General features: G+C 40.0%; 1 protein-coding gene across 1 annotated transcript in view; it reads right to left on the reverse strand.

Annotated features, from left to right (window-relative positions):
* The window catches only part of MNAT1 (MNAT1 component of CDK activating kinase), a 136,544-nt gene that overhangs the window by 45,301 nt on the left and 64,751 nt on the right, over positions 1–26,492 (reverse strand). Inside the window, exons 5-6 of the mRNA XM_070931620.1 lie at positions 26,120–26,260; positions 19,541–19,666 (exon numbers count right to left, since the gene is read on the reverse strand). Coding sequence (XP_070787721.1) covers positions 19,541–19,666; positions 26,120–26,260 — 267 coding nt within the window. The remainder of the gene's footprint in view (positions 1–19,540; positions 19,667–26,119; positions 26,261–26,492) is intronic.

Below are 26,492 nucleotides of genomic sequence, written 5' to 3' on the forward strand. Positions count from 1 at the left end.
CCAGATAAGCAAATGCTGCATGGAACTCTACAAAAGAGAAACCAAGTTTCTATGAACTCCCTCCTCCAATTTTGAGAAAGAAGAGAGCATTCCAACAATCTGTATGTTCATCCAACAAAGAATCAGTTCCCCAATTAATCACTAGGGGGATAATTTCCTTCATAATAACAGGAAATATTTTGCAATATGCTATTCAAGCTACTGCAAAGGAGTTTCAGAGATATTGCAGGGCAGAATAGCACTGTCAAAAGTTAGTGGCTCCAAAATGAATAGCCATTTAACTACAAATGTTCTGATTGGACTAAAAAGTAATTAATATTGAAAAGATGGTTAGATAACCGTAAGACACAACCACAAGACAGGATAATGTATGAAAAACCAAGAACAAGACTGCCGAGTAAGAAAAGACAAAATGTAGCTCATGAGCCCAAAAAATAAATTAAAATTAAATCACAGGAATTTTATATTTATTTATATTAGCTCAAGAGAACTTAAACCTCAAACATCCTGTTATTTCTTTGTTGAAAAGGAAACAGGAGGAATTACTGCAATATTAGGCTTATTATTTTCAACTAGGGACCTCAGGTTCAAACTAGCTTAGCAGAAAATGAGTTCTACTTTGCCAAAATTAAAATATGTTGATTCAGGTACTATTTTTAGCTTTTTCTCATTTCAGCTCTTTTCTCAAAATAAGCTGTCTCAGGTAACTGAAATTCATCAACACAGAGAACTATGAGGAACTGATATTTTCCAAACTAACTTCTGTATACATGTATACATGGGTTACACGCATACTCCCAGCCTTTTAGTTTCAAAACCACATTTTTCTGGGAGATCAGAAAATTAACTTGCATTTAACACTTAACTGTCATCCTGTTCCTGATGTTTACTAGGCAAAATGCTCAACACCACATGGAGATTGTATACTCAACACAGGTGTGTCCAACCTACGGCCTGGGGTCAACTAGTAATGTAACCCATAAATCATAAACGTTTAACATTGTTATGTGATTTTATATTGTAAAACCATATTATATATTTTATATCAAGCCAAGACAACTCCTCTTCACTCATTGCAGCCCAGGCAAGGCAAAATATTAGATACCTATGCTGTAACACCAGTCCTTACCCCTCACCATTTTACCTATGGTAAAGCAAAAGTATGAACTCAACATATCTTTCTCTTTTACTTTATATCTTCCAGAATTAAGTTACAAAGAGAAATGGCCTTGATTAATCCTCTCAGAACCAATTATGTTAGTTTTAAACCAACAGCATTAGATAGAGGAAGGCTAAGATATATTTTCCCAGATTCTATTGACAAAATTTATACCTCCCATAAATTCACTCTGACCTGGTTTGTACTTCACACTCAGTGGTGAGTTGCTACCGGTTCGCCCCGGATCAGGCAAACCAGTAGCAGCAGCAGCGGGAGGCTCCGCCCACCTGCCCGGACATCTCTGTGCATGCGCAGAAGTGTTGCGAGCGCACGTGTGCCCACGAGCGAACCAGTAGCGACGGGATCAGTGCTGTGGAGTCGGAGTCGGAGTCGAGGAGTCGGAGTCGGAGGAAATTTTGGGTACCTGGAGTCGGAGTCGGAGTCGGCAAACAATGCACCGACTCCGACTCCGACTCCTACTAAATTTAGATTGGAATTTTAAAAAAAGCAAGTTTAAATGTCCCAATTCACAAAAAGTTATAATTAATGACTTCTCTACTGTAAGAATAAAGACCAATGCATGCAGTGCCTCACGTAACCGCAAAATGAACACGTTAAGTGACCGTGAAGAAGCATGCTTTTCATGTGCTTCACTATAAGGCACGCAACGCACAATTAGGAGTGGCAATACTTATACTTTCCATAGTGTTGTGTTCTGCTGTTACAGGGAACGCAGCGCCCATGGGTAACCTAGCCTCTCACTGATAAGGGATTAAGTAAATATGTTTTTTGCAGGACTAGAGACACTTGCATAAGTGAAGGGAATGGAGGGTCAATAGTTCAAGACTGAAGCTGTAAACCATTTATTGCCAATAAATAGTGGTGGGCGAGGGGCGGGCGACCCAGCAATTTAACAAATGGTTCGGTGGTTTTTTTGTAATTTTATTGGCCCACGGAGCTTCAGCATAGGCTAATTAGCCCTTGATTAGATCGGCTCCCGACCCCCAGCTGATTTGCTCTGAGCTGTTTTGCTCAGTGCTCTTTTGCTTGCTTGGAAAGACTGCAGATTTTTCCCCCCCTAGCTATACTGAAAAACGAAAGAGAAAGTAAAGCAGGCTGTTGGTTTTGCATGTTAGAAAATTAGGCAGGCAGATTTCTTTTCTTTTTCCTCACCAAAAAAGGTAGGTGCAAACAACGGGAAATTTAGGGAAAAAAGGAGATTTTAAAACACAAAAGAAAAAAAGCTCTATTTAACTAGGGAATTGTAATAATTGAGATACTATTAATTGTATATTGTGTTGAAAGCAGAAATGGTTAAGTTGTGGTTTGGAGGAATATATGGGGGAAATTATTTGGTTTATTATTATTGGTAAATATAATTAATTGATTTGTAAGAAATTGGATTGCATGGAAATAATTGGAATATTCATGTTCATATTGATTAATATACAAAAAAGGTAGTTATATAACTAATTGATTTATATTAAAATGTTGAATTCATATTAAACAACTGTAATATTACATAATTAACCAATGTGAGGATGGATATAAAAATAGATGACAATGGGAAGGGGTATAATATAGAATAGAAGGGAAAAATTGAATTTGATTAAGATTAGAGATGAGGATGAAGGGTAATATTGGTTTTTTACAAAAATAGATGAGGAATAAATATGGCAAAAAGGAAATATAGAAATTGTAAATTTAATTGAAATGACTAAACACTGTTTAAATTTATGAACCGGCCAAATACTCTGTTCAAAGAAAATACATTGTATGTTTGTATGTGTGTTTCTAATTATTGTTATTTATTCATATTTGTTCTCTTTTATTCTTTAAAGTTTAACAATTCATTCTTTATCTTAATATCTTTATATTTGTTTGGGGTTGGCTTTCTTCCCTTTCATCTTTTTTATTGTACAGCAATCTTTCTCCTCAAACCTACCACCTCTCTCTTTTCTTTCCTTCTTACTTTCTCTTCCTCACCCTCTTCTTCTCCTCCCTACTTCCTCTTCCTTTCTCCTTCTCCTCCTCTCTTCCTCCCTCTCTTACCCTCACTCCTACTCTAATTTCCCTTCCCTTCCTTCATCCCTCTCTATTGCTGTATCCTTTTATGTATATGGACTACTCAGAGGGCTGAAAAAGTTATTTCTGACTGGTCCTCTCCCTTTTGACCAGTCCTCGAACTTACGACTGTCCTCACATTTTACGTTTTTGCCCTATCTTGTCACCATGGTGAAGAGAAGCAGTTGTGAAATGAGTGACATGGTTGTTAAAAATGCTGCACGGGCATAAATGTGAGGATGGTCATAAGTGTGAGGACCAGTCAAAAGTGCGAGGACCTGTCAGAAATGACTTTTTTCAGCCCTCTATACACATAGCCATGGCCACCCGGTCACATGACCAGCTAGCCACACCCACCCAGTCACATAACCTCCAAGCCATGCCCACAAAATAAGCCACGCCCACAGAACCGGTAGTAAAAAAATTTAGAACCCACCCCTGGTTGGGGGTCACCACAACATGAGGAACTGTATTAAAGGGTCGCGGCATTAGGAAGGTTGAGAACCACTGGCTTAGAAGAACTTGGTGGAACAGCTTCTTGGATTCAACTGTAAGTGTTTATATTGTATAGGACAAATCATGTCTAGGTTTAGTGCTGGGATATATAGCTTATTTGTTTGTATGTACGTACAACTTACAAGACTGTGTATGTTGATATTAAAAATCTAATTATATGCCAGTTAGTATAACATATTTTATATTTTAGGGAAAGAGGCATCCTAAACAATGGCAAAAAGACTGCTAACAACAAACACAACAAAGTCTACTGTTTATGAGCACTTTGCATTATCAAGTGATGGAAAACATTACGTGTGCCAATGTATTAGAAAAGATGATGATGGTGAAAAACAATGTGATGCAAAAATTAGCAGTTTCAGTGGGCCTGATAAAAATGCACCTACAAGAGCATCAAATTTGAAAAGACACTTACAGCGTTTTCATCCCAAAGTGTTAGAAGCCGTGAATGAGAAAGATAGCAATGAAAACATTGCATCTACTTCTGTGACAAAAAACGTTCAGAAATCTACTGGAGAACAATCACAAATAAGAAAATTCTTTATATCTGACAAAGTTACCATAAGGATGACACCAGAAAAATTCAAACACCACATTATTGAAATGGTAGTAAAGAATAGTGTACCACTATCCTTCTTTTCACAGACAGCCTTTTTAGGCCTAAATGGAGAAATGGCAAAAAAACTTGGTGTTTCTCTGGAAAGAGAAAGTATAAGGAAACTTATAATTGAGGAGGCCAAATGTAAAAAGGAAGAACTACAGAAAGTTATGAAAGGACGTTTTGTCTTCCTTAAAATGGATGCATGCACACGTCACAGAGTCAATTATTTCGCTATTAATGTTAGATTTGTGGATGAAAATAACAAAACAATAACACGGACCCTCGGAGTAAAGGACACTCAGGCACATCACACCAGTGATTACCTTCAGAAGTTAGTGGAGGGTGTTCTAGAAGATTTTGAAATTAAAAAGGAACAGATTTTATGTGTTGTGACAGATAACGCTTCTAACATGTTGAGCACAATTGAGAAGATGAAGGCAGATGAAGAAGGTATCAAACAGATATTAGACTTAGAGGAAGACAGCTCTGCAAGTATTAGAGAAAGTTTAGAAACTGAAGAGAATGCTGACATTTTTTTAGACAACTTTGTTGAAGAAGCATTGAAGCTTGCTACTATTCATCATATGCGATGTGCTGTTCATACACTGCAACTTGCCATAAGAGATGGATTAAAAGATCGCCATGCAGCTACATTAATTGGCAAATTACGGCAAGTAACTGTTGCAGCCAGGGCCCCAAAAACAGATGCAATTTTGAAAAGACGTGCAGGAAAAGGAGCCATTTTGGATCAAACAACTCGCTGGGGAAGCACTTATTTAATGGTGAAGCGTTTGCTTGAACTTAAAGACTTCATAGAAGAAATGGACAATGAAAATCTTGCATTAACTGCAAGCCAGTGGACACAAACAAAAGAGCTGGAGAACCTTCTTTCTCACCCCTTCACTGTCACCAAGAGGTTGCAATGTGATGATCTAACCCCGGGTAAATTCCTCTTGGAATGGAAGAGCCTGTTATATCGCCTGAACAAAAATGGAGGGTTAATAGCTGAGGGCATTGCATCTTCAATGATGAAAAGAGAGAGTCTTTTGCTGGAAAATGAAATCTTGTTAGCGGCTATTTATGTTGACCCAATGAGCCGACTTTTATTGAACAGTAAACAGATTGCTACTGGGAAAAAGGCCCTCTATGATGTAGCAGTTCGCATGAAGGGATTACGACCTGAAATACCTCCACAGGAGGATGGAGTTCTTTTAAGCAATAGTGGTAACTCAGAATCATCTTCTTCAAACGAAGAATTAGACTTTGATTCCTTCTTAGACAAAATGGAAGTTGCTAAAGGAAAGCGACGTCGCATAAGCGTTACAGAACCAGTAAATGTCCAAATAAAAAAATTCCAACAGGAGTTTTATAAAGCACTAAAAGAAATTGAAAAGTATGATCGCTCATCAAAACTTACTGTTGAAGAAGCCATCCTTGTTTATCCAGAGATCGTTAGTGATGTGGCCAGAATAGTTACTGCAATGCCACCCACCCAAGTCAGTGTCGAAAGATTATTTTCAGCCCTAAAAATAATAAAGTCTGACTTAAGAGCCTCTATGAAAGAGGATCTGGCAGAGGCAATTCTCTTCCTTAGAACTCTACATTGAATTGATTTGCATTTGCTAAGCCTATAACTACATTTCAAGATTAATATAAACCATTTCTAGGTTTTACAGATTTTGTTTTTGGTTCATATAGATAAGCTTTGTTTTTGTTCTAAAACAACCAAATAATGTGGTTTGTATTTTTGAACTGGTAAAGTTCCTGTTCCTGATGTTTATGCCTGCTGCTACTATCCAGCAACTTGATTAATTAAATTAATAAAAAAAAATTAATAAAACTTTGTTGTTTTCATTGTGTTTGTCTTTTGCTTAAACTGTTCAATACAGTAGACTGTTGGCTTCCCAGCCAGTAGTCCTGTGGTAATGACATGTATGTTGCCTTTCTTTCCTTCAAGGAATGTATAAAATACATTCGCATATTAATACAGAGGAGTCGGAGTCGGGGAGTCGGAGTCGGAGTCGGAGTCGGAAGTACAAAAAACTGAGGAGTCGGAGTCGGAGTCGGAACATTTATCTCCCGACTCCACAGCTCTGGACGGGATTTGAATCCCACTACTGATTACACTGTATGTATATCACCCTAAGCCAGGATTTGCTTAATCATGATTTGTTTGAGTAATAATAAATTGGATTCACATAATACATTTAGCCGTACATCATGGTTTACTAACTACAATAGCTAGGTTTGCATAACACACTAAGCCAAAAAAAAAAGCCCAGCACCATTCTTGATCTAATATGATTTGTATACAGAACTCATATCTGTGTTGCAGATTAAGAGGTACAGTATTTAACATTATCAGATTTATTTACAGGTACTGAATTTACAACTATCAGTATCCCCAATTGTTATTAGGCCCAACCAAAATGTCCTAGGTGAGAATACTTTAAATTCTTCTTGAATTTATTTTCATGCAATACTTAAATAAAAATATTCCGTAGGTGTGATAATTTTTTTTAATGGACCAGAACAACTTCTATTTTTATGGGTTTGGAAAGACCTAATAATGTACTCAGAAACACAGAAAGTTAGGTTAATTACCTGAAAAGAAACAAAGACAATTAACAACCACAAAAAAGAAGTAAGCCATTAAACCTTTCAAAATGAATTGTATTTCCTCCTCCCTCCCTTCCAAACAATCAAAGAGGTTTCTTTCAACAGTAACTGACACTAGGTGCTTTTTCCTCAGTTCCATCTTGATGGACATCCCAAAAACACCCTGGCTGCAACAAGGGGGTGCCAGCTTTTGATGCCAGATGATGGTTGCATGGAACAATAACCTCTTCTCCCCCTGTGAACACCTGAGCAAACACCCTTCCTGAAAATCATTGTTTAGAACTACTTCATCAGAGTGCATTGTCCCTTTGATCCAAAAATCCTTTCTTCTTAGCATATGCAGACAATCAATGATTATACTTAAACTCCAGATAATTCTCATTATAAAAGAGGTAGTAAAATAAATGCATTTTAATGTGAATTTTTTTTTCATTACCAACGTTTTTTCCCATTGGTCAACATACCACTAATCAGTTTCCTGCCTTAATTTTTTGCAGTTTGCAGTTTTTTAAATATATTAATAGGGGGCAGAAAGAAAAAAAAACTTGCACCAAACAAAACAGAAAGTAACAACTTACAGTTCAATTTTTAAATTGTTGGACAGCAGCAAGTATTGACCTATTGTTTAATAATTTTAATTATTTTTAAATATTGTCTGTCTTTGTATTTTTAATTAGGCTGTACACCGCCCTGAGTCCTTCGGGAGAAGGGCGGTATAGAAATAAAATTAATAAATAAATAATAATAATAAATAAGTAGGTCACTCATTTGATTTTTAATTTAGAAAATTATATCCAATTGTATTTTCTTAAAACAACTGTCCACCATGGCTTTAAAAGCAGAATTAAACAAATCTATAAATAAAACTAATCTTAATGTAAAGAGGTAAGAGAAAGTAAAGATCAGCTAAGGCCTATAAGGAAAAATGTGCCATAAGCACCACTGTGGTAATTAAGATTTTTTAATCATCTATCGGTCTGATTTTTTATTGTTGCTTGATTATGACAACTCGGAGACCAAGACAACTTTGCTTTGTAAAACCTTCTGCCTTGAGTGATCTGCCTTTTAATTACTTTTATTTACATTTTAATCCTGTCTCTTTATGGCATGCATGGATGTCTTCTTACCCATTTTACATCATGTTATGAAAAGCAAGTTAGACTAAGAGATAACATTTGGCCCCAAATGTGTGTCACGGCAGCAATCTGACACAATATCTTTCCAGCCACAATCCAATTCTCTAATATATTTATTTATTTATTCATTTATTTTAAAAGACTTGTTTGGTTGTTCATCTCATGCACCATAAACCTGGGTGACTAACAAACAACCATAAAAGCAGTAAAAAGCATAAAAACCATCACAAAAATTACTGCCGCCTCAAAAAGCAACATACACCCCACACATCCCGATTTTATTGGGCTCCAATCTCAATTTACCCACTCAATGTCTGTGGGAAAAGCCAAGTCTTCAAGATTTCTTGGAAGGTTAGGAGGGTAGGGGCCTACTTGGATCTCAGGGGAAGAATGTTTCAAAGATTAGGAGCCACTATCAGGGAGAATTCACAACTTCTTTCAGACAAGAGTATTAGTATGTATGCTCAGGAGACTTCCTCAACCTTTCCTCTCCTAAATAGGGGGAGGGGGGGTGGAATCTCTTTCAGAGGACAGAAGCCATTCTTTAGAGGAAAGGAGACAAGCAAGTAATAGCTCACCAGGGCAGAGAGAAGGATAAAGCTGAGTTCACCCTCTTCAGCCCCAAATTAAAGCTTGTCCCCTTAGCAATGGCTCTGGAGAAATAGAAATGCATATGGAATTTAATTTAGGCTTCTGAGACAAAGAAAGATGTTTCAGTTTAAATCCCCTTTCTTCCGGGAGAAGAAAATATCCAAGGCACAAACTGAAACGCAGTTTGATTTTGAGGCCAACTATTGTCAGTTATTACATTTTAATTAAATAAATTTTCTGATTTATTTTACTTGGAAATTTTAAATTTAACAACTAGTATTTTAGCCCAATAAAATTTAGCACTAAAGCTGTATTTTTCCATTATATTTATATAGTGCAAGATTTAGCGATCCATGATTTATGCAACACATGGTTAAAACATGGTAATAAAAGAAGGAACACATTACAGACCTCACTGTTTTAAAAAAAAACACACAGCAGAAATGAAAAGTTATATTGAGATAATCTATAAAATGTGCTTACATTGTATGAATGATGTGCTGTTCCTTCATAAAGCATGTAGGAAGTCAGCATTTCTCAAAAGTGTGAAGTATTTCCATGTGCTTAAAGTGTGAGCTTTCCAAAGCAAACAATTGTGGAAAGACAGAGAAGGAAGGGGGGCATATATCCAGCCAGCCATATTTTGGCTTGCTCTACCAGATATCTTCTCTCTTTCAATATTTGAATTGCTCTTCTTTCTAATATGCATAAAGAAGAGGCAAAAAGCAGCATATGTACCAAATTAAAGAACTTTGGAAGGAAAAGAGCCAACAAAATGTTTAACTACACTCACTATAAGAAAATAAATATCCCAAAACAAGATAAACATACAAGAGAATAGATAAAATGCAGCACAAAAGAATTCAGTTGCGGGGTAGGACACCCACAGGATTAAAGAGACAAAACAGAATGAAAGACTTTGGGGTTTTTTTCTTTATTTGTAATGTTTCCAGAGAGAAAAACATCAGGTTCTCTAAAAGATTGACTTATTTTCAGATAAGATTGACTTATTTTCAGGTCAACAAGTAGCATTCAGGTAAAGCAAATAAACAAATCATTGTCTCCCTCCCATTTCAGAAACAAGTAAAAAGTAGTAAATTGATTTGTGGCCTAATTTGCTCTACCAGACCAACTATCTCCCTGCCTGTAAAAGTGATCCCTCTGCTACTGTCTATCTGTACATACAGCCTATTGTTGTATGAATAGCTATTATTAAATTTTTCCATAGAGTCAATCAAGAGCTTAATTCAGCAGTAACAGGCAACCTCTTAGGACTAGTAAAGCACTGATTATCTTTTTGATTATCTTATCTTCAAATACTCTTCTTTCTTGGGACCTCCATACTGGGTAGACTGAATCCTCAATGCATCATTTTCACATCAACACATAGTAACACATACCACATCAACTCTTTTTGGGTGATTTAACTCTCCCAAGATTATACATGTCCTTAGCAGTCTGAAACTAATTAAATCTATTTTCGGTTGGTAGCGATCTTCTTTTTCTCTGGGTCCAAAAACTATTTTGCTGCCAACTCCTTAGACCATCTCAGCTTCTTTACCTGCCTCACACAGTAAGTAAGACTATACATGTAGAAATATTTTGTTTTCTCCCAGCCTCAAAGTATCAGCTGTAAATAAAATGAATCTGAATCTGAATCTGAATCTGAATCTGGAATCCGAATCTGGAATCCGAATCTGAATCTGAATCTGGAATCCGAATCCGAATCCGAATCCAAATCCAAAAGATCATGTAGCAGAGTAGCAAAACAAAGTTTACTTGGCCATTCTGTCACAGGGGAATGGAATAAGCTTCCTCAAATGGCGCTCCATTGTTTTGGGGCTACTACATAAAAGATCTTGTTTCAGATAACTGTTCAACATACCTTCACCATCAGAAGGAACTATGAGGACCTTAAAAAAAAGATGATATCATAAACAACATTTGTGAAACCATCTCTCCCTGGTGGTATCTGCTCTCCCTGAGGGCTGGATACAATGAGTACATTCCAGGTCTCTTCTCTTAAATCTGGTAATCAAGCAGGACTTACAAAGTGCTCTTCTCTATAGCTGCCCCTGCCCCGTGGAATATCCTCCCCCATGACATCCAGAAGATCCTCTAGACATCCAGCAGAAGGCCTTGAAGAGCTGGTTCTTCCCACAAGCACTGGGGTGCGATGAGGCTGGAACCCAGTAAGGTGGAATGCTGATGTACGGGAGAGTGTTGGGACACTTTAAGTTTTTCTTCTGGTTGTTTGCATTTTTTAATGTTTAATGTTTTATTTTCTAGGACTGTGGTTCATAATGTGGCAGTTACCGTATTTTTCGGAGTATAAGACGCACCTTTCCCCCCCCTAAAACGGGGTGAAAATTTAAGTGCGTCTTATACACTGAATGTAGCCCCACCCACCCACTGGCCCCCACCTTTTGGCCTCTGCCTCGCAGCAGTTACCTCACTGCAAGCAAACAGCAAGAAAAAACAGCTCCTTTCAGCTTCATCACAGACTAATTAGCACTAGTTGATTGGATCGACCGCCCGACTCTCAGCTGATTTGCTCTTAGCTGTTTTGCGCAGGGCTGTGCAGCTTGCTGCAAAGAGGTAAGTTGCTGGAGCAGATTTTTTTTTCCTTGTGCTAATCAAGCTATGCTGAAAACGAAAATGAAAGTAAAGCAGGCTGTTTGCTGTAACAAGGCAAAATTGCTCAGAGGCAGAGGCAGAGGGAGAGTTCTTTTTCTTCTTTTCCTCACCAAAAAAGGTAGGTGCGTCTTATACTCCGAAAAATATGGTATATAAATAATATTTTACCGTATTAATATATAATAATATAATAAACAAACAAATCCTTAGATCAGGGATTGAAAAATTCCAGTCAAGAGTATGGATATAGCCTACAAGGCATTCATATTGACGTATTTCCTCTCAAAAGCTTCACTCAGGCTGAATCATAGATCGAGATATGCACAGGGCAGAACAAGAACACTGGCTGCAAGCCAGAGGAAGCAAGTCAGGAAGAAATGACACATAACAAGAACTCTGATTGAGTGGACTCTCCTCCAGATTGAGTTCACCTGTACTCCAGATGTACACTTGGGAAGCGTCCAGTCATTTTGCTGGATTCAGTTTTTCATCCTTATCCTAGACAATGTGGCATCAGTGTTCAAGGTAGGGTCATAGGTCAGTGCTGAACAAATATTTTACATTCACAGGAACCCAGATTCAAGTCTTGCAATTCTAATTAAAGGAAACCCAAGTATTGGAATTGGCAAGGCTTCTGTTCAGGGTGAAAGAAAATCAATGCCAGCCAATTAGAGTAGATAATATGGGACTAAATGAATCAGTGGTCAGACAGAGCAATAGTCTGATTATGAAAACTGAGTCATATGTACTCATTTGGGAACCTAAGGAAGCAAGAAAGATCTAATCTACCCTCAAGACTTTTTCTGCTCAAAGTTAAAGAACAGGGAAATGATGAGAGAGAGAAATGCAAACAATAAAGAAAATCAAAAATAATAAATGTATATATATAAATGCAGTTTCATATATTTACACAGTTACTTGTGATTTGATACAAAATCAGAACCTTGGTTTCAGCTGAGGATTTCACTCCATTTGTCAAATATAAATAGCTCATAGCTCTAGGGCTAATAGCATTTTTTTTTTAAAGTCGGCAAATACTATTCAGAGTGGTTTCCAGCATTCTTTTTTTACTAAAATATGGAGAAAGAGTAGGAATTATGTAAGAAATTTGTGGGCACAATGCAACCTCACATTTGCCTCCCTTCCCCCCTCCCCCCCAGCTAGATTACCACAGAAATTGGTTTCCACAAAATGAGATGTTAAATATCCATCTCTCCCTTGCATTCTTTTCCTCAACAGAAATAAGAGGCAGCAAATAAGATGGGAGAAGAGAAATAATAGACCCGCTGGAATCAGGTTCCCTAGTAGCAATTTCACCCCTTTCCCCATCCCTTCATTGAAGAATGGCAGGGGTCCAGATTGGCAGAACAACAGAAATCTCAGCCCCTCCTCAGTCCTAACAACAGGAGGGAGGCAGCTGGTTGGATAGTGGAGTGGCAATGGTATGGCTGGGTATTGGCCAAGCTCGTGGCAGCCACACGGCTAAAGTGGCCATCAATATATTCTCCACAAGATGGGCAGTGACTCCAAAAAAGGAAGATATGATGACAGAAGGACATGCTGCAAGAAAGAAATAAGGATTTTTTACAACTATACCTATAGTAAACGCATCACCAATTTTTAAAAAATTAATAATAGTATAGGGAATATTACAGACTAAACTATATCTAGCATAAGGAATTAAGGAATGATATGTGGGGAAACTGGGGAATGCCCCTGTTTAGGGAGCTCCCACTTTCTGAGGCCCAGTACTGCTGCCCTCAGAAAGGGAAAGGATGAAAGCTAAAATAATGAGCCTTGGTGGAATCAGAATGCAGTACTGCAGGCTTCTTCTGCCGGCTGCCAGCAGTTTGGTAGTTCAAATCTCACCAGGCTCAAGCCTTCCACCCTTCCAAAGTCAGTAAAATGAGGACCCAGATTGTTGGTGGCAATATGCTGACACTGTAAACTGCTGTAGAGAGGGCTGTAAAGCACTGTGAAGCGGTATATAAGTGTAAGTGCTATTTCTATGAAAGCTAAAATAAGCTAATTGTGTCGGCTTCCTTTACAACAAGTTCTAATAAGTAAGAAAAAAGAAATGTAAATATGAAAAAATACATTTAAAACAGTACTCAGTTCAAAGATGTCAAGGGATGCTAACAGAGTCAGAATGGTAGCTGCAGCCATGTAATGGCAGTCCCACCCCTAAGGCAGACAGAAGTTGGCTTTTATGACAACCTCTGCAAAATAAAACTGAGAAAACTGCACAGTTACCATCACTGTTATACTTCAAGAGAAATAAATAGTACCAAATAAAAGTTCTGCCTTTAAAGAAACTTTTCAAAACAAATATTCCTGCTAGCAAGAATCTACTCTTTTCCTCAAGAATGTTCTGTGATTCTTTGTATTAAAAAAAAAAACATTTATCAACATATTTTATGATATAAGTGCACCAATGTTACTTTTACTTCCATTTTTAATTACCTGTGCTTTGGTATATCCAGACAATTTCTGGTTTGTCTTTACAATATTTTAGGGCAGGATTAAATTTTGTTTAGGCCAAGATAACTGAGGCTGGTAGGACCTGAAGTTCAAAATACATGGACAGCACTAAATTTATTTATTTATTTATTTATTTATTTGTTTGTTTAAATTTCTATACCGCCCTTCTCCAATATAGGACTCAGGGCGGTGAACAGCCAAAGTAAAAACAAGACATTACAAAACATACAAAATCTAAAAAACTGATTAAAATAATTAAATATTTTGGCCGTAATTAAAACAATTCCAATTTAAAATCAGTTTAAAATTTGACTCAAGCCAGCCCAGCTAGTTGAAATAAATGGGTTTTCAGGGCCCGACGAAAAATCCGGAGGTCTGTTATTTTACGTAACTCTGGGGGGAGGTTGTTCCAGAGGGTGGGCGCCACCACAGAGAAGGCTCTCCCCCTGGGGGTCGCCAGCCAACATTGTCTGGCGGACGGCACCCTGAGGAGGCCCACTCTGTGTGAGCGTACTGGTCGGTGGGAGGCTATTGGTGGCAGAAGGCGTTCTCGTAAGTACCCCGGCCCTAAGCCATGGAGCACTTTAAAGGTGGTCACCAACACCTTGAAGCGCACCCGGAAGACCACCGGGAGCCAGTGCAGCTTGCGCAGGAGAGGTGTCACGTGGGAGCGGCTCGTCGCCCCCATAATCCCCCGCGCGGCCGCGTTCTGGACCAGCTGGAGCCTCCGGGTGCACCCCAGGGGGAGCCCCATGTAGAGAGCGTTGCAGTAGTCCAGGCGGGAAGTGACGAGTGCCTGAGTGACTGTGCGTAGGGAGTCCCGATCTAGAAAGGGGCGCAACTGGCGTATCAGGCGAACCTGATAGAAAGCCCCCCTGGCCACGGCCGTCATATGATCTTCTAAAGACAGCCGTGCGTCCAGGAGGACGCCCAAGTTACGAGCCCTCTCCGTGGGGGTGAGTGATTCACCCCCAATAGCCAGCGATGGCATCAGCTGGCTATATCGGGACGCCGGAAGCCACAGCCACTCGGTCTTGGAGGGGTTGAGTCGGAGCCTGTTTCTCCCCATCCAGGCCCGCACGGCCTCCAGGCACTGGGATATCACTTCAAGGGCATCATTGGGGTGGCCTGGGGTGGAGATGTACAGCTGGGTGTCATCAGCGTACTGATGGAACTCCACCCCGAAGCCACGGATGATCTCACCCAGCGGCTTTACATAAATGTTGAACAGAAGGGGCGAGAGGACCAACCCTTGTGGCACCCCACAAGCAAGGTGCCTCGGGGTCGACCGCTGCCCCCGTCAACACAGATTGCGACCGGTCAGAGAGATAGGAGGAGAACCACCGCAACACAGTGCCTCCCATCCCCAACCCCGCCAACCGGTGCAACATGATACCATGGTCGATGGTATCAAAAGCCGCTGAGAGGTCTAACAGGACCAGGATAGAGGAGCAACCCCTATCCCGGGCCCTCCAGAGATCATCCACCAATGCGACCAATGCCGTTTCCGTGCTGTGCCCAGGCCGGAAGCCGGACTGGAGCGGGTCTAGATAGACAGCTTCATCCATGTACCGGGGAAGCTGTTGCGCCACCACACTCTCAACAACCTTCGCAACGAAGCGAAGGTTGGAGACTGGACGATAGTTAGCCAAAACAGCCGGATCCAGAGAGGGCTTCTTGAGGAGGGGCCTCACAACCGCTTCTTTCAAAGCGGCCGGCAGGACCCCCTCACTCAAAGAAGCGTTAACAATCTTCTGGAGCCAGCCTCGTGTCACCTCCCGGGAAGCCAGTACCAACCAGGAGGGACACGGGTCCAATAAACATGTGGTCGCGTTCAGCCGTCCCAGGACCCTGTCCATGTCCTCAGGAGCCACAGGATCGAACTCCCCCCAGATAACACTCTCAAGACCTGCCTCAGTCATCCCGTCCGGACATACCCAGTCAGAGGCCAGCCCTTCCCGATCTGAGCGATTTTGTCATACAGATACTGCACAAAATCCTCAGCTCGACCCTGCAAGGGGTCATCCCGCACTTCCAGATGGAGGAGGGTCACCCTAAACAGGGCGGCCGGGCGATTATCTGATGACGTGATAAGAGCGGCAAAATAGCTAGTTTTCGCCGCTTTTATCGCCACTAGGTAGGTCTTAATATAAGACCTCAACAGTGTTCGGTCAGATTCGGAGCGGCTGGTCCTCCAACTACTCTCCAGGCGTCTTTTCCGGCGCTTCATCTCCCTAAGCTCCTCGGAGAACCAAGGAGCTAGGTGAGTTCGGTGCCGGGTCAGAGGCCGCAAAAGCATGACTCGGTCCAAGGCCCCGGCAGCCGCACTATCCCAGGCGGCCACCAGGTCCTCAGCCGAGTCATGAGCCAGAATCTCAGGAAATGGCCCAAGCTCCATCTGGAACCTATCAGGGTCCATCAGGCGCCTGGGGCGGAACCACCTAGTCGGTCCCGCCTCCCTGCGGCGGGGTGTAGCAGTTAGAAAGTCCAGTCGAAGGAGCGAGTGGTCAGTCCATGACAAGTGTTCGATGGCTATATCCCCTATATCAAGGCCACTCAACCACTGACCAGAGACAAAAACTAAGTCCCCCTGTGTGAGTGGGGTCATGAATTAACTGAGTAAGGTCCATGGCCGTCATGGAAGCCATGAACTCTCGAGCCACCTCAGACGTTTCACCGATAGATGGCAGGTTGAAATCCCCCATGATGACAAGTCTGGGGGTGTCCACCGCCACCTCGGCTATAACGTTAAGCAGCTCGGGCAGGGCCGTTGCCACGTGGCAGGGAGCCAGGTACGTGACCAACAAGCCCATCTGTACTCCACGATCCCACTTCACAAAGAGGGACTCACATCCAGCTATCTGTGGAACAGTGGTCTCCCTTGGATCCAGACCTTCCTTTATAATAACCGCCACCCCCCTGCCCCTGCCCTGAGCCCTCAGCTGATGAAATGCACGGAAGCCTGGTGGGCATATATCCACAAGGGGGACTCCCCCCTCCTGGCCCAACCAGGTCTCCGTAATGCCCGCCAGGTCCGCTTCCCCCTCCTGAATAAGATCGTGAATGAGGGGGGCTTTATTAACAACGGACCTGGCGTTGCATAACATCAGCCGGAGGCTCTGGCCCTGAGAATCTGGACAACCTGGGGAACAAGAAAAGCATTGGGGACCGGAGTGTGCAATCGCTCTAAGATAGCGAGTGTGCATTCCCCGAACATGATATGGTCCCCAGCTTCCGCCATATCTGCCCCTCCCACTCACTGTGTTGATGGAACAGCCCTCTTCAAATCGAACTCCAACCCCTTCCCCGACCTCCGGTTCTACATCCCTAATGTCGCAGGCTGGTCGCAGGCTGGTCCCTTCGCTGAGGCTGGTCTTGAACCCGGTGGATTTCCCCCAGAACCCACCCTAATCCCCCCCGAACCCCTTAAAATTTTTGTTTAAAACCCACTAAAAAACCCACTTAAAAAAACCCTCAAACTCTTCTTTGCCGCATGCCATCTCTCGGGGCTCCAACGCCCGTCATCAAGATAGGCCCTCGATAACGAAGAGGGCCAGACCTGCGAGAGGGGGGAATCTCGCAGGGCACGAAGGTCATTCACCGAGTACATCGAACATCAAAGGGAGGTGATAGTCCATGGCCAATAGCCAGGGGCCAATTTGATGTTATCACAGTCAGAAGGAGTGAAATGCCAGACTTCCATAGAGTTCCAATGGAGCATGTGGGACCTCAGTGCCCTCTCACGGCAATGGCGGGAGTAAAATGCTGTTTCGATCTGGCAAAGGGTGACCCAGCCCCCCTCTCAGGGCGGCTGGTCAACCACGATCGTCCAAAAAGCCGGAATTGAGACAGCATCTATAGACCCACTCCACCAAGACTTGAATCCCCAAATTGCCTATTTCTGCATTAGGGGAAAAACTCAATATGGCCTTCCTCTTTAAATCAGCCTTTCTCAAGCTGATTTAAATCAGCCTTTCCCAAGCATAAGAACTATAACTATTTAAAGGAAAGAGTTGCAATCCAATGCAACTGGAGATCACTGGGTTGGAGAAATACCCTAAACCACTGTCAAAATTAAACATATGTCTGCATATCTGTATAATCAAGATTAACTGACAATAGAAGCAAAAAGTATTATTCCCTCCTAGTTATATCAAAGAGTAATGTTATGTCCAAACCCAGTCGAGAATGAATGCTGATTGTTCATAAGAAAAGAGTACATACAATCTGCAGCACAGCCAAGGAATTGTCATTTTTTATGAGAAAATAAATTTATACCAAATCTAGATGAACTTTGGAGACACTCTTTTAGAGCTATTTCACACTATTATCATCCATATTTCCTAAAGAATAGGACTGTCAATCCTTCGAAAATGATTCCAAAATAACACTTTAGATGTTATGCAAGCCTAAGTTTTTTTTCTGTCTTTTCAATTGCAACTGCTTTAAGGTTGTTGACTCATCAAAATTAATGTGATTTTTAAAGCTGCAAGTCTTTTTTTAACTTCATGCCAAACCCTAAAAAACTTTCTTCAACAAATAGTAGAGAAGTGTCATATGCACACAATTGCACAAGATCCAAAATAATTCTTCTAATCATTTTCAAAATATGCCAAGCCCTAATGCAGAATATATCTGGAGCAAACAACCATCCGTATCCAGCATAATACGTTGCATTCATTTGTGTGGTGTTGAAATCGAGAAAGATTGCCAGTATGCAATTAGAAACATTAGATCCCCTGCCAATGGGCTGTGCTTTCTTATGTGTGATATAATCTACTGTACATTCATGAATTGAAAATGTAACAATTGGTTTTGAAGCCAATTAGTATATAATTCTGTTTTCTTTATCCTAACTTTTAATCAGTTAATCATAATTTACCCTATATACTCGTGTATAAACCGAGTTTTTCAGCACATTTTTTATGTGCCGGCTTATACTTGAGTGAGGGTCCCACTTACCTGTTCTCCGGAGCAGTGCGGGTGTTCTCCGGTCTCTCCCACTCATCTACAGGCGCCTGCAGCAGTGGTGGGTTGCTCCCGGTTGCAGAAAAAAATGCTTCGTAGTAAAAATTTGTAGTAGATTGGAGAACCGGTAATAACATTGGCTGGCCACACCCCTTAACCAGTCCCTGGCCCGGTCGCCACTCGCTTACCCCGCCCACCTCATCAGAGGCTTTTTTTTTCTTTTTACTTTTAAAAGCATTTTTTCTACAACCTCTTCAGCTGAAAAAATACTTTTAAAAGTTAAAAAAAAAAGCCTCTGACGATCACGTGGCTCAGCTGGGATCGTCAGAGGCTCCTGAAAGCATTTTTTTCTGCAACCTCTTCTCCAGGGCTGTGACCAATGACGTAGCCTTTACAGTCTTACCCGTGCTTGGCCCAAGCATTGCTGAATACAAGTACCGGTATATCTCTGCTCTTGGATATACAGTACGTTTATTTACAGTACTTAATCTGCTATATTTTATTTTTTTATTTTCATATTAAGCCCTATCTGGACCCAGTGTTGACTATACTTGCATAGAGCAGCCTGTGTTAGGGCTCATAGTATACACGCTGCGTTGTGTACGCAGTGTGTTACTGCATGTGTTACGTTAGCACTTCCCATACAAATAAGTGCTACAGTGAATCTAGAATTTAATTTATTGTTCCAAACTCAGACTGGAAAGATTAGACTGTGAAAAGGAAAAAATTATTCTCTCTTATACACACAGAAAGTTGTTTATATCTTACCATTTTGATGCCTGTTGAAAATGCCACTGGTTTGATAGGTTTGGGAATCTCCAGTTGCATTTCTAGCTGTGTAGACCGATCTTTATGCTGGGCTAATAACAAAGATGCTGGCAGATGAGAACTTTCCTACAATCAAAATTTAAAACATAGAGTAAAATATTTAAAAGCCATAAACCATCCACCATTACTGTCATGCATTCCTAGAATAACAAATTGCATCTTTCTCAAAAATGGCTTTCTCTGGCCATTTCCAGAAGAATAGCGTTCAATACTCCCAGTTTACCAGAAAATGGCCATTTTTACTAATAGAAGAAAGCTACATTAGACTCATAAATTTTAAAAAAACCTTACAAAGATATATTTTTATAGATTCTGCATTAACAAAAATGTAATAAAATGTAATAACCAGAAAGACAAATGTATTAAAATATGAGCATTATTCTAATAATTACATAATCATGTAATTAATATCACTTTCAAAGTCATAATAATTAGAATTAACAATTCTAAAAAGCAGCAGCACGAAAAGTCATCTAAGCTGGATCCAAAATTTGCATCCAGTTTCAGCCTAGTTCCTCACTGGATTTTATCTGAGGCTGTTTGAAAGTTATTCTCAGCCCTTTCACATAATTAGATTTGTTCTTTATTACAGAATTATTTTCTTCTTTAATAATTTAGCTGCATAAAAAGCAAGACAATCTCTTTAATACAAAACAGTGTGCCCATTTATTCAAATGGATAAATTTAGGACAGCATAATAATATCATTCAGACTAGCAAAAAGCAAATAAAATTTCATTCAATGTTTCCTCTGGTTTCCTAAGAATTAGTTTCAATACTTCAAAGTGTTTCTTGAAGTTTTCTTTGAAAATGGTGGACATAAGCTCAAAATCATATCATGGAAGATAGTTGATTTTCTTCTTCCACTTTAGCTTAACTTAGAACTTGCCTATGAATAGCTTATGGTCTGTTCTGCAGTCACCCTCTGGGCACATCTTTGCTGTTATAACTGAGCTCTTCCACCTCCTTGTGTAAATAATATAGTCAATTTGATTTCTGTGTATTCCACCTGGTGATGTCTATTTATATAGGTGGCGCTTTGGTTATCTGAAGACTGTATTAGCAATGAAAAAAATCACTGGTTTGGCAGAAACTACTAAGCCATTCTCATGCTTTATTTCTGTTTCTTAAACCATACAGCACTATTACTTTGTTCTTACAAAAAAAAATCTCTCCAATTTTGCTAAACTTGTTTCCAATCACAAGTAGCACATTCTGCTTGCATATTGCATCAATATCAGATTAAACATGATCATAAAACTTGTCAACCTCTTATTCTGCATCAATGAATGGAACATAAATTGTTTATTAAAGGGGTGCCTACAAAATCCAGAGGGTATTACTGCACTGTAGCTAAGTATTGCTGTTGCTATATCCTTCCTAACTATGAAAGCACTATAGTTCCTTCTTTATTTTTTGTTCCTGAATAGTAAAATGTTTGTTTTCTGAGTGATAGTGTCCCATTCCATCCATTTCAGTTAACTGTTGCTTAAGATGGCAATGAGCAGTCAAATTGCTTTCACTATTTTGAGCTTTCCAATGTTCAGGCTTCTAACATTCCATATTTCCACTTTAATTCTACTTTTATAGTTTCAGATTCTCTTTTCCTTAAGAAATTGGAGCAATTGAATACAGATTCCAGCTTACTGAAACAGAATTGGAACCTGAATCCACTTGCCATAAAATATTTAGAATAACATGAACAGAGGTTTACCCCTATTTCAAATGAAGCATTTTTTCAAAATATTTTCCATTTGGTATTCTATTTGCTTCACAAACTGTGCAGTGCATATCACACATTTTATAATGTGAAAGGATTGGTTAATCTACTTACTGTAATTCCTGAGAGATGATGGAAGAGACATGATTTCCTATTCATATAATGGAAAATTGTTGGCTTACTATGACTTTTGAAATGCATAAATGATCTCCTTATCACATAATAGACAGCAAATAGGTCAGTTATGGGATAAAATATGTGCTTGTGCCTAATTGTTTTTCATGTAATGGGTAGTTCTACTTTAACAGCAAAAGAGCACCAAAATATGTGTATCTATACATCAGTTTGGTGTAGTGGTTAAGGCCATGATGGCGAACCTATGGAACACGTGCCAGAGGTGGCAGAGCCCTCTCTGTGGGCACGCACGCCATTGCCAGATGCTCTTCTGGTTTCCAGCACATGCATGCACACTGGCCAGCTGGTATTTGGGTTTCCAGTGCTCCAGCATGCGCGAATGGTCCGGTTTGGGCACTCAGTGCCGAAAAGGTTCGCCATCACTGGGTTAAGGCATCCAGATTAGAAACCAAGAGAACATAAATTGTAGTTCCTCCTTGGGCACAAAGCCAGCTGGATGACCTTGGCCAGTCACTTTCTCTTAGCCCTAGGAAGGAGGCAATGGCAAACCACTTCTGAAAAACCTTGTCCAGAAAACTGCAGAGACTGTCCAGGCAATTTCTGAGAACTGGACATGAATGAACAGAAAAAAATTATAACTACTATTATTGAATGAGAGTCTTGAGGAGAATATTGAAAGTCCTTAATACTAATATTACTATTTTAGAATATTTAAGCATATTTTAGAATCAGGAGTAGTCTTCAAAATACTATTCTTCACAATAATTAACTTTTGAAGTGAGCCTTAAACAAAAAAGATTGAGAGCAATTTCCTTAGGGGAAGAAAAATAACACAAACAAAAACCTTTTTTTTCCTACTGCCCTTCACTTTACCTTTCAGTCATTAACAATGTATTTAGATATGTTTAGTAACGATGTGTACCCAGATGTCTTTCAATTACCTATTTTGGTCACATTCTAAAGATTATTTATAACTGCTCTTTTTTGCAAGGCATTTGGCAAAATGGATTTCCAGTAAAACCAATTGCTTTATAAGAAAACAATGTTCAGCTCATCTAAATTAAAAGAGCATTTAAATTGGAGTTGGAAACATTTTGGTGACTCACTATAAGCTTTCTCTCCCTTTTCCTCTCTTAGGTCATTATAAAAAGTAAACTGTTAGTGATAAAGCTATTTTGAATTGACCTTCATAGTCTGATTATATGTAAGGTACATCTGCATTCAGGAATGCTTCCTCTATATGTTCTTTCCTTTCCACATGAAAGCAAAAGGTATTATCTTGTTCAGTATTATTCTACTTAGCTGGGAGGAGGGACCCTCCTTTAGGAGGGCCAACATGGTAAGAGACTGTGCTATACTAATTATAGTGTAAAACAGTGATGGCGAACCTATGGCACGCGTGTTGGAAGTGGCACGCAGAGCCATCTCTCCAGGCATGCAAGCCGTCACCCGTTGCTCTTCCGGGTTCCAGTGCGCTGGCCAGATTGTCTTCACGCAGGCAGGAGCACTAAAAACCCGAAGAGCAGCCGCCTGGTGTGCATGCATGTGCCGGGATGATGATCTTCCAGTTTCTGGCACACATACACACCGACCAGCTGGTCTTCGCACATGCATGCACACCAACCAGCTGGTCTTCACGCGCGCATGCACACCAGAAACCAGAAGACCAGATGGCCGGTGCACATGCGTGCACCGGAACGCAGATGATCATCTTCCTGGCATGCACACCGGGCAGCTGCTCTTCCAGTTTCCTGCACACACATGTGTGCACGTTCCCATTTCTGCACTCAGTGCCAAAAAGGTTCACCAACACTGGTGTAAGACTACAATGAAGTAAAGTAAAATCCTCTCTTAGTTATAAAGCAGGCTTGGTGTGGAACAGGCTGAGTGTGGAACAAGTCACCATCTCTCAACTGAGATTGTAGAACTTCATACCTTAAAGGTCGGTTCCTTCAAAAAACTAGCCAAAACGCTGGATGAAGTCGAACAATATATTATTTACTGACTGAACTTTGACCAAACAGATCTTTCCCTTCCCCATCATACCCCAAAGACTATCCCAAAGGTGCTTTTTTCAAGAGGCAACTGAACTTTCTGTTTTTTCTTTGAAGACATTTTGCTTCTGAATGGTGGGGAATGGAAGGATCCAGTCAGAGCTGAAGAAGCTTCTTGGATGAGAAGTGAAAGTCTTCAAAGAAAAACCAGGAAGTCCAGTTGCCTCTTGAAAAAAGCACCTTTGGGACAACCATGACCTGGATGACTGAGAATCTCCATAGAGACTCCAAAAGACTACATACTGAAAATTTAATAAGTAGATGTTGTATTTTTATTCTTTTATGAGTATGGCTTTGCTACACCTCACCTGAGATATTTGCGATAAATATTGTTAATAAATGATTTAGTCGGTCATTTCACTAAAACAAATCATTGACTGGTTTCACCAAAAAAAAAAGATGCTCAATCAAACCTATTAACAATAACAATATGGCAGCTACATTTGCACATGTGCAAAGACCAGGAAATGGTTGAAGACATTTTAAAGTGCACAATTACTGGTAGAAACATAGTGGGTGATGTATCATTTGTTATATGAGGAATTAATGTGAAAAAAGGCATGAATTACTGTGACAATGAGTATGCTTATGCGGAAATGAAAATACATTAAAAGAAATGTAAAATATGGTAAATGCAATAGGAATCAAGTCTTTGGACCTTATGAAATGCACTCTAGAATACTGAAAGGTGGCTAAACATTGTCAGATCCTTTATTGTTTAACTTTGAGGAAAACTATGGAATTGGGGAGGTGCCAAAGAACGAGAAACAAACAAATCTAGCCCCTCCTTTTCAAGAAAGGGGAAAATAGAGAATCCCACTAAACCTAACATCAGTACCTAAAAAGGTGTTAGAGTCAGTAATAAAATAGGTCATTTAAAACCATTATGAAGATAATGCTATGATTTCTAAGAGTCAGCAAGATTTTGTAATAATGAAGAAGAAGGAGGAGGAGGAGGAGGAGGAGGAGGAGGAGGAGGAGGAGGAGGAGGAGGAGGAGGAGAAGGAGAAGAAGGAGAAGGAGAAGGAGAAGGAGAAGGAGAAGGAGAAGGAGAAGAAGAAGAAGAAGAAGAAGGAGAAGAAGGAGAAGAAGGAGAAGAAGGAGAAGAAGGAGAAGAAGGAGAAGGAGAAGTCATATTAAATAAATCTTATTGTCTCCTTTAACAAAGTAAATATTTTGGTGGACAAGGGGAATGCTGTGGATATAAGCTACCTAAATTTCAGCAAACTATAGGAAAGGTTCCACTTAATATTCTCAGTGACAAGTTGTTAAAATATGGTTTAGATTACGGGTGTCAAGCTCAATCATGACATGTGACATATTGTGACATTTCATGACTTTTTTGCCTTTGTGGAACCGGGGTAGGCGTGGCCTGCACTTGACACATCCACCCCTGGGCCACCAGTTTGACAGGCCTGGTTTAGATGGTACACTAACGAGACACTAACGCGTGCGCTTCCAAATCAGTAAGGAAGGTAAGTAGATTTCACCCCTGCCATGAAGACAGGTTGATGGAATGTGGTTTGTTCAGTATGGAGAAAAGAGTAAGAGAAGATATATTCAGATACATCAAAGAGTACCACAGGAAAGATGGCCAGGAACTATTTCCATCACCATGGAAAAGAATTAATAGGCATAAGTTACAGGTACTACAAATTTGTTCAAATATAAAGAAAAAAATCTTGATTGGTTGTTTTGTGTATAACTACTTGAGATGTTAGATGTTGGAATAGCCTATTTTTGTTTGCTTTTTCACATTCTTTCAAATTGAAGCTGACTTGGAAATATTTAATATAAAGGAGGACTGAAGAGGGATGGGAAATGAGGTTTAGAAGAAATATATCCTCCAGTTAGTTCTTTTAAACTGTAAAAAAATTCATCCACAGCTTTCAAAAATATACTACGGGATAAAGGCTAGGCCCAGCATGCAATTTCCCCTTCCTTACTTCCAACTTGCTTAAGTTAAAGAGAAGCATTTCCCCTTATAGCTTTGAAACTGCTATTTATAAGAATTCAGCTCTAGATACACGTCCATCAACTTTGAAGCCAAACAATGCCAACTTCTCGTCCTCCTCCTCCTCCTCCTCCTCCCTGCCATAGCTAACGAAAGAAGCAATCAGCAAACTACTTGGCTCCCCTCAGTGTATTTTTCCATGCTAACTGGCTGGTGAGTTGTCTTTCCAAGGATGCTCTCTGCTGCCAGATTACCTACCAACCCTGCCAATTTTGAGATAAGAGTATTAGCTTAGGCTTCTTGAATAGTTTTTGTAGATGTAGTTGGCTTCTGCCTTATTCTCCCATCTTTCAATTTAGGTTTAAAATATATCCATAATACTCACACTCTCCCTCTCAGTTTTTGTTAATCTGTTAATCTATTCCATAGGATTGTCTAAGAAATAAAAAATCACAGGTGTTTCTTGAATTTCATAAGCAAAGAGCTGCAATGATTGCAAAAAGTACAAGAATAATAAAGGAAACTGAGTTAATCCTTTAGTATTATTCTTTGGTGGCAGGAAAAAAGGAATAAACCATACAAAAGAGAAACATAATCAGTCTGTTTCAGAAGTCAGTAATAAGTAGTTGCTTATTAAACCTGTCTCTTTTTACTTACCAACTTATCCAGAAGTTCCTGTTTATTCTTCCTCTTCAACATCTGTTGCATTTGTTCCTCCTTTTGTATAAGAAGCCGCCTCTGTTCATACTCCTGCCGTTCAACCGCCAGTGCCTCTTCCAGCTCCTCTTGTTCTCGAGACTAAGCAGAACCATAATAATTAATACTTCTGAGCTGAAACTTGTTGAAGGTACAGGACTCGGGCAACAGAAAACCCAAAAAAGCAGCTAGCTAGTATCTACACTTAGGAAAAGTTGACTATGGACATCAAGGATATTATAAAGTTTTTTTGCATTTTGACACAGATGGGAGCTGATATCATCCTTTCCCATAACAAAATAGCACTTAAAGAATAAAAAGATAATGTATAATC

This window comes from Pituophis catenifer, unplaced genomic scaffold (assembly GCF_029215685.1).
Source record: "Pituophis catenifer annectens isolate HBS135680 unplaced genomic scaffold, rPitCat1.0.hap2 SCAF_1, whole genome shotgun sequence".
Lineage (NCBI taxonomy): Eukaryota > Metazoa > Chordata > Lepidosauria > Squamata > Colubridae > Pituophis > Pituophis catenifer.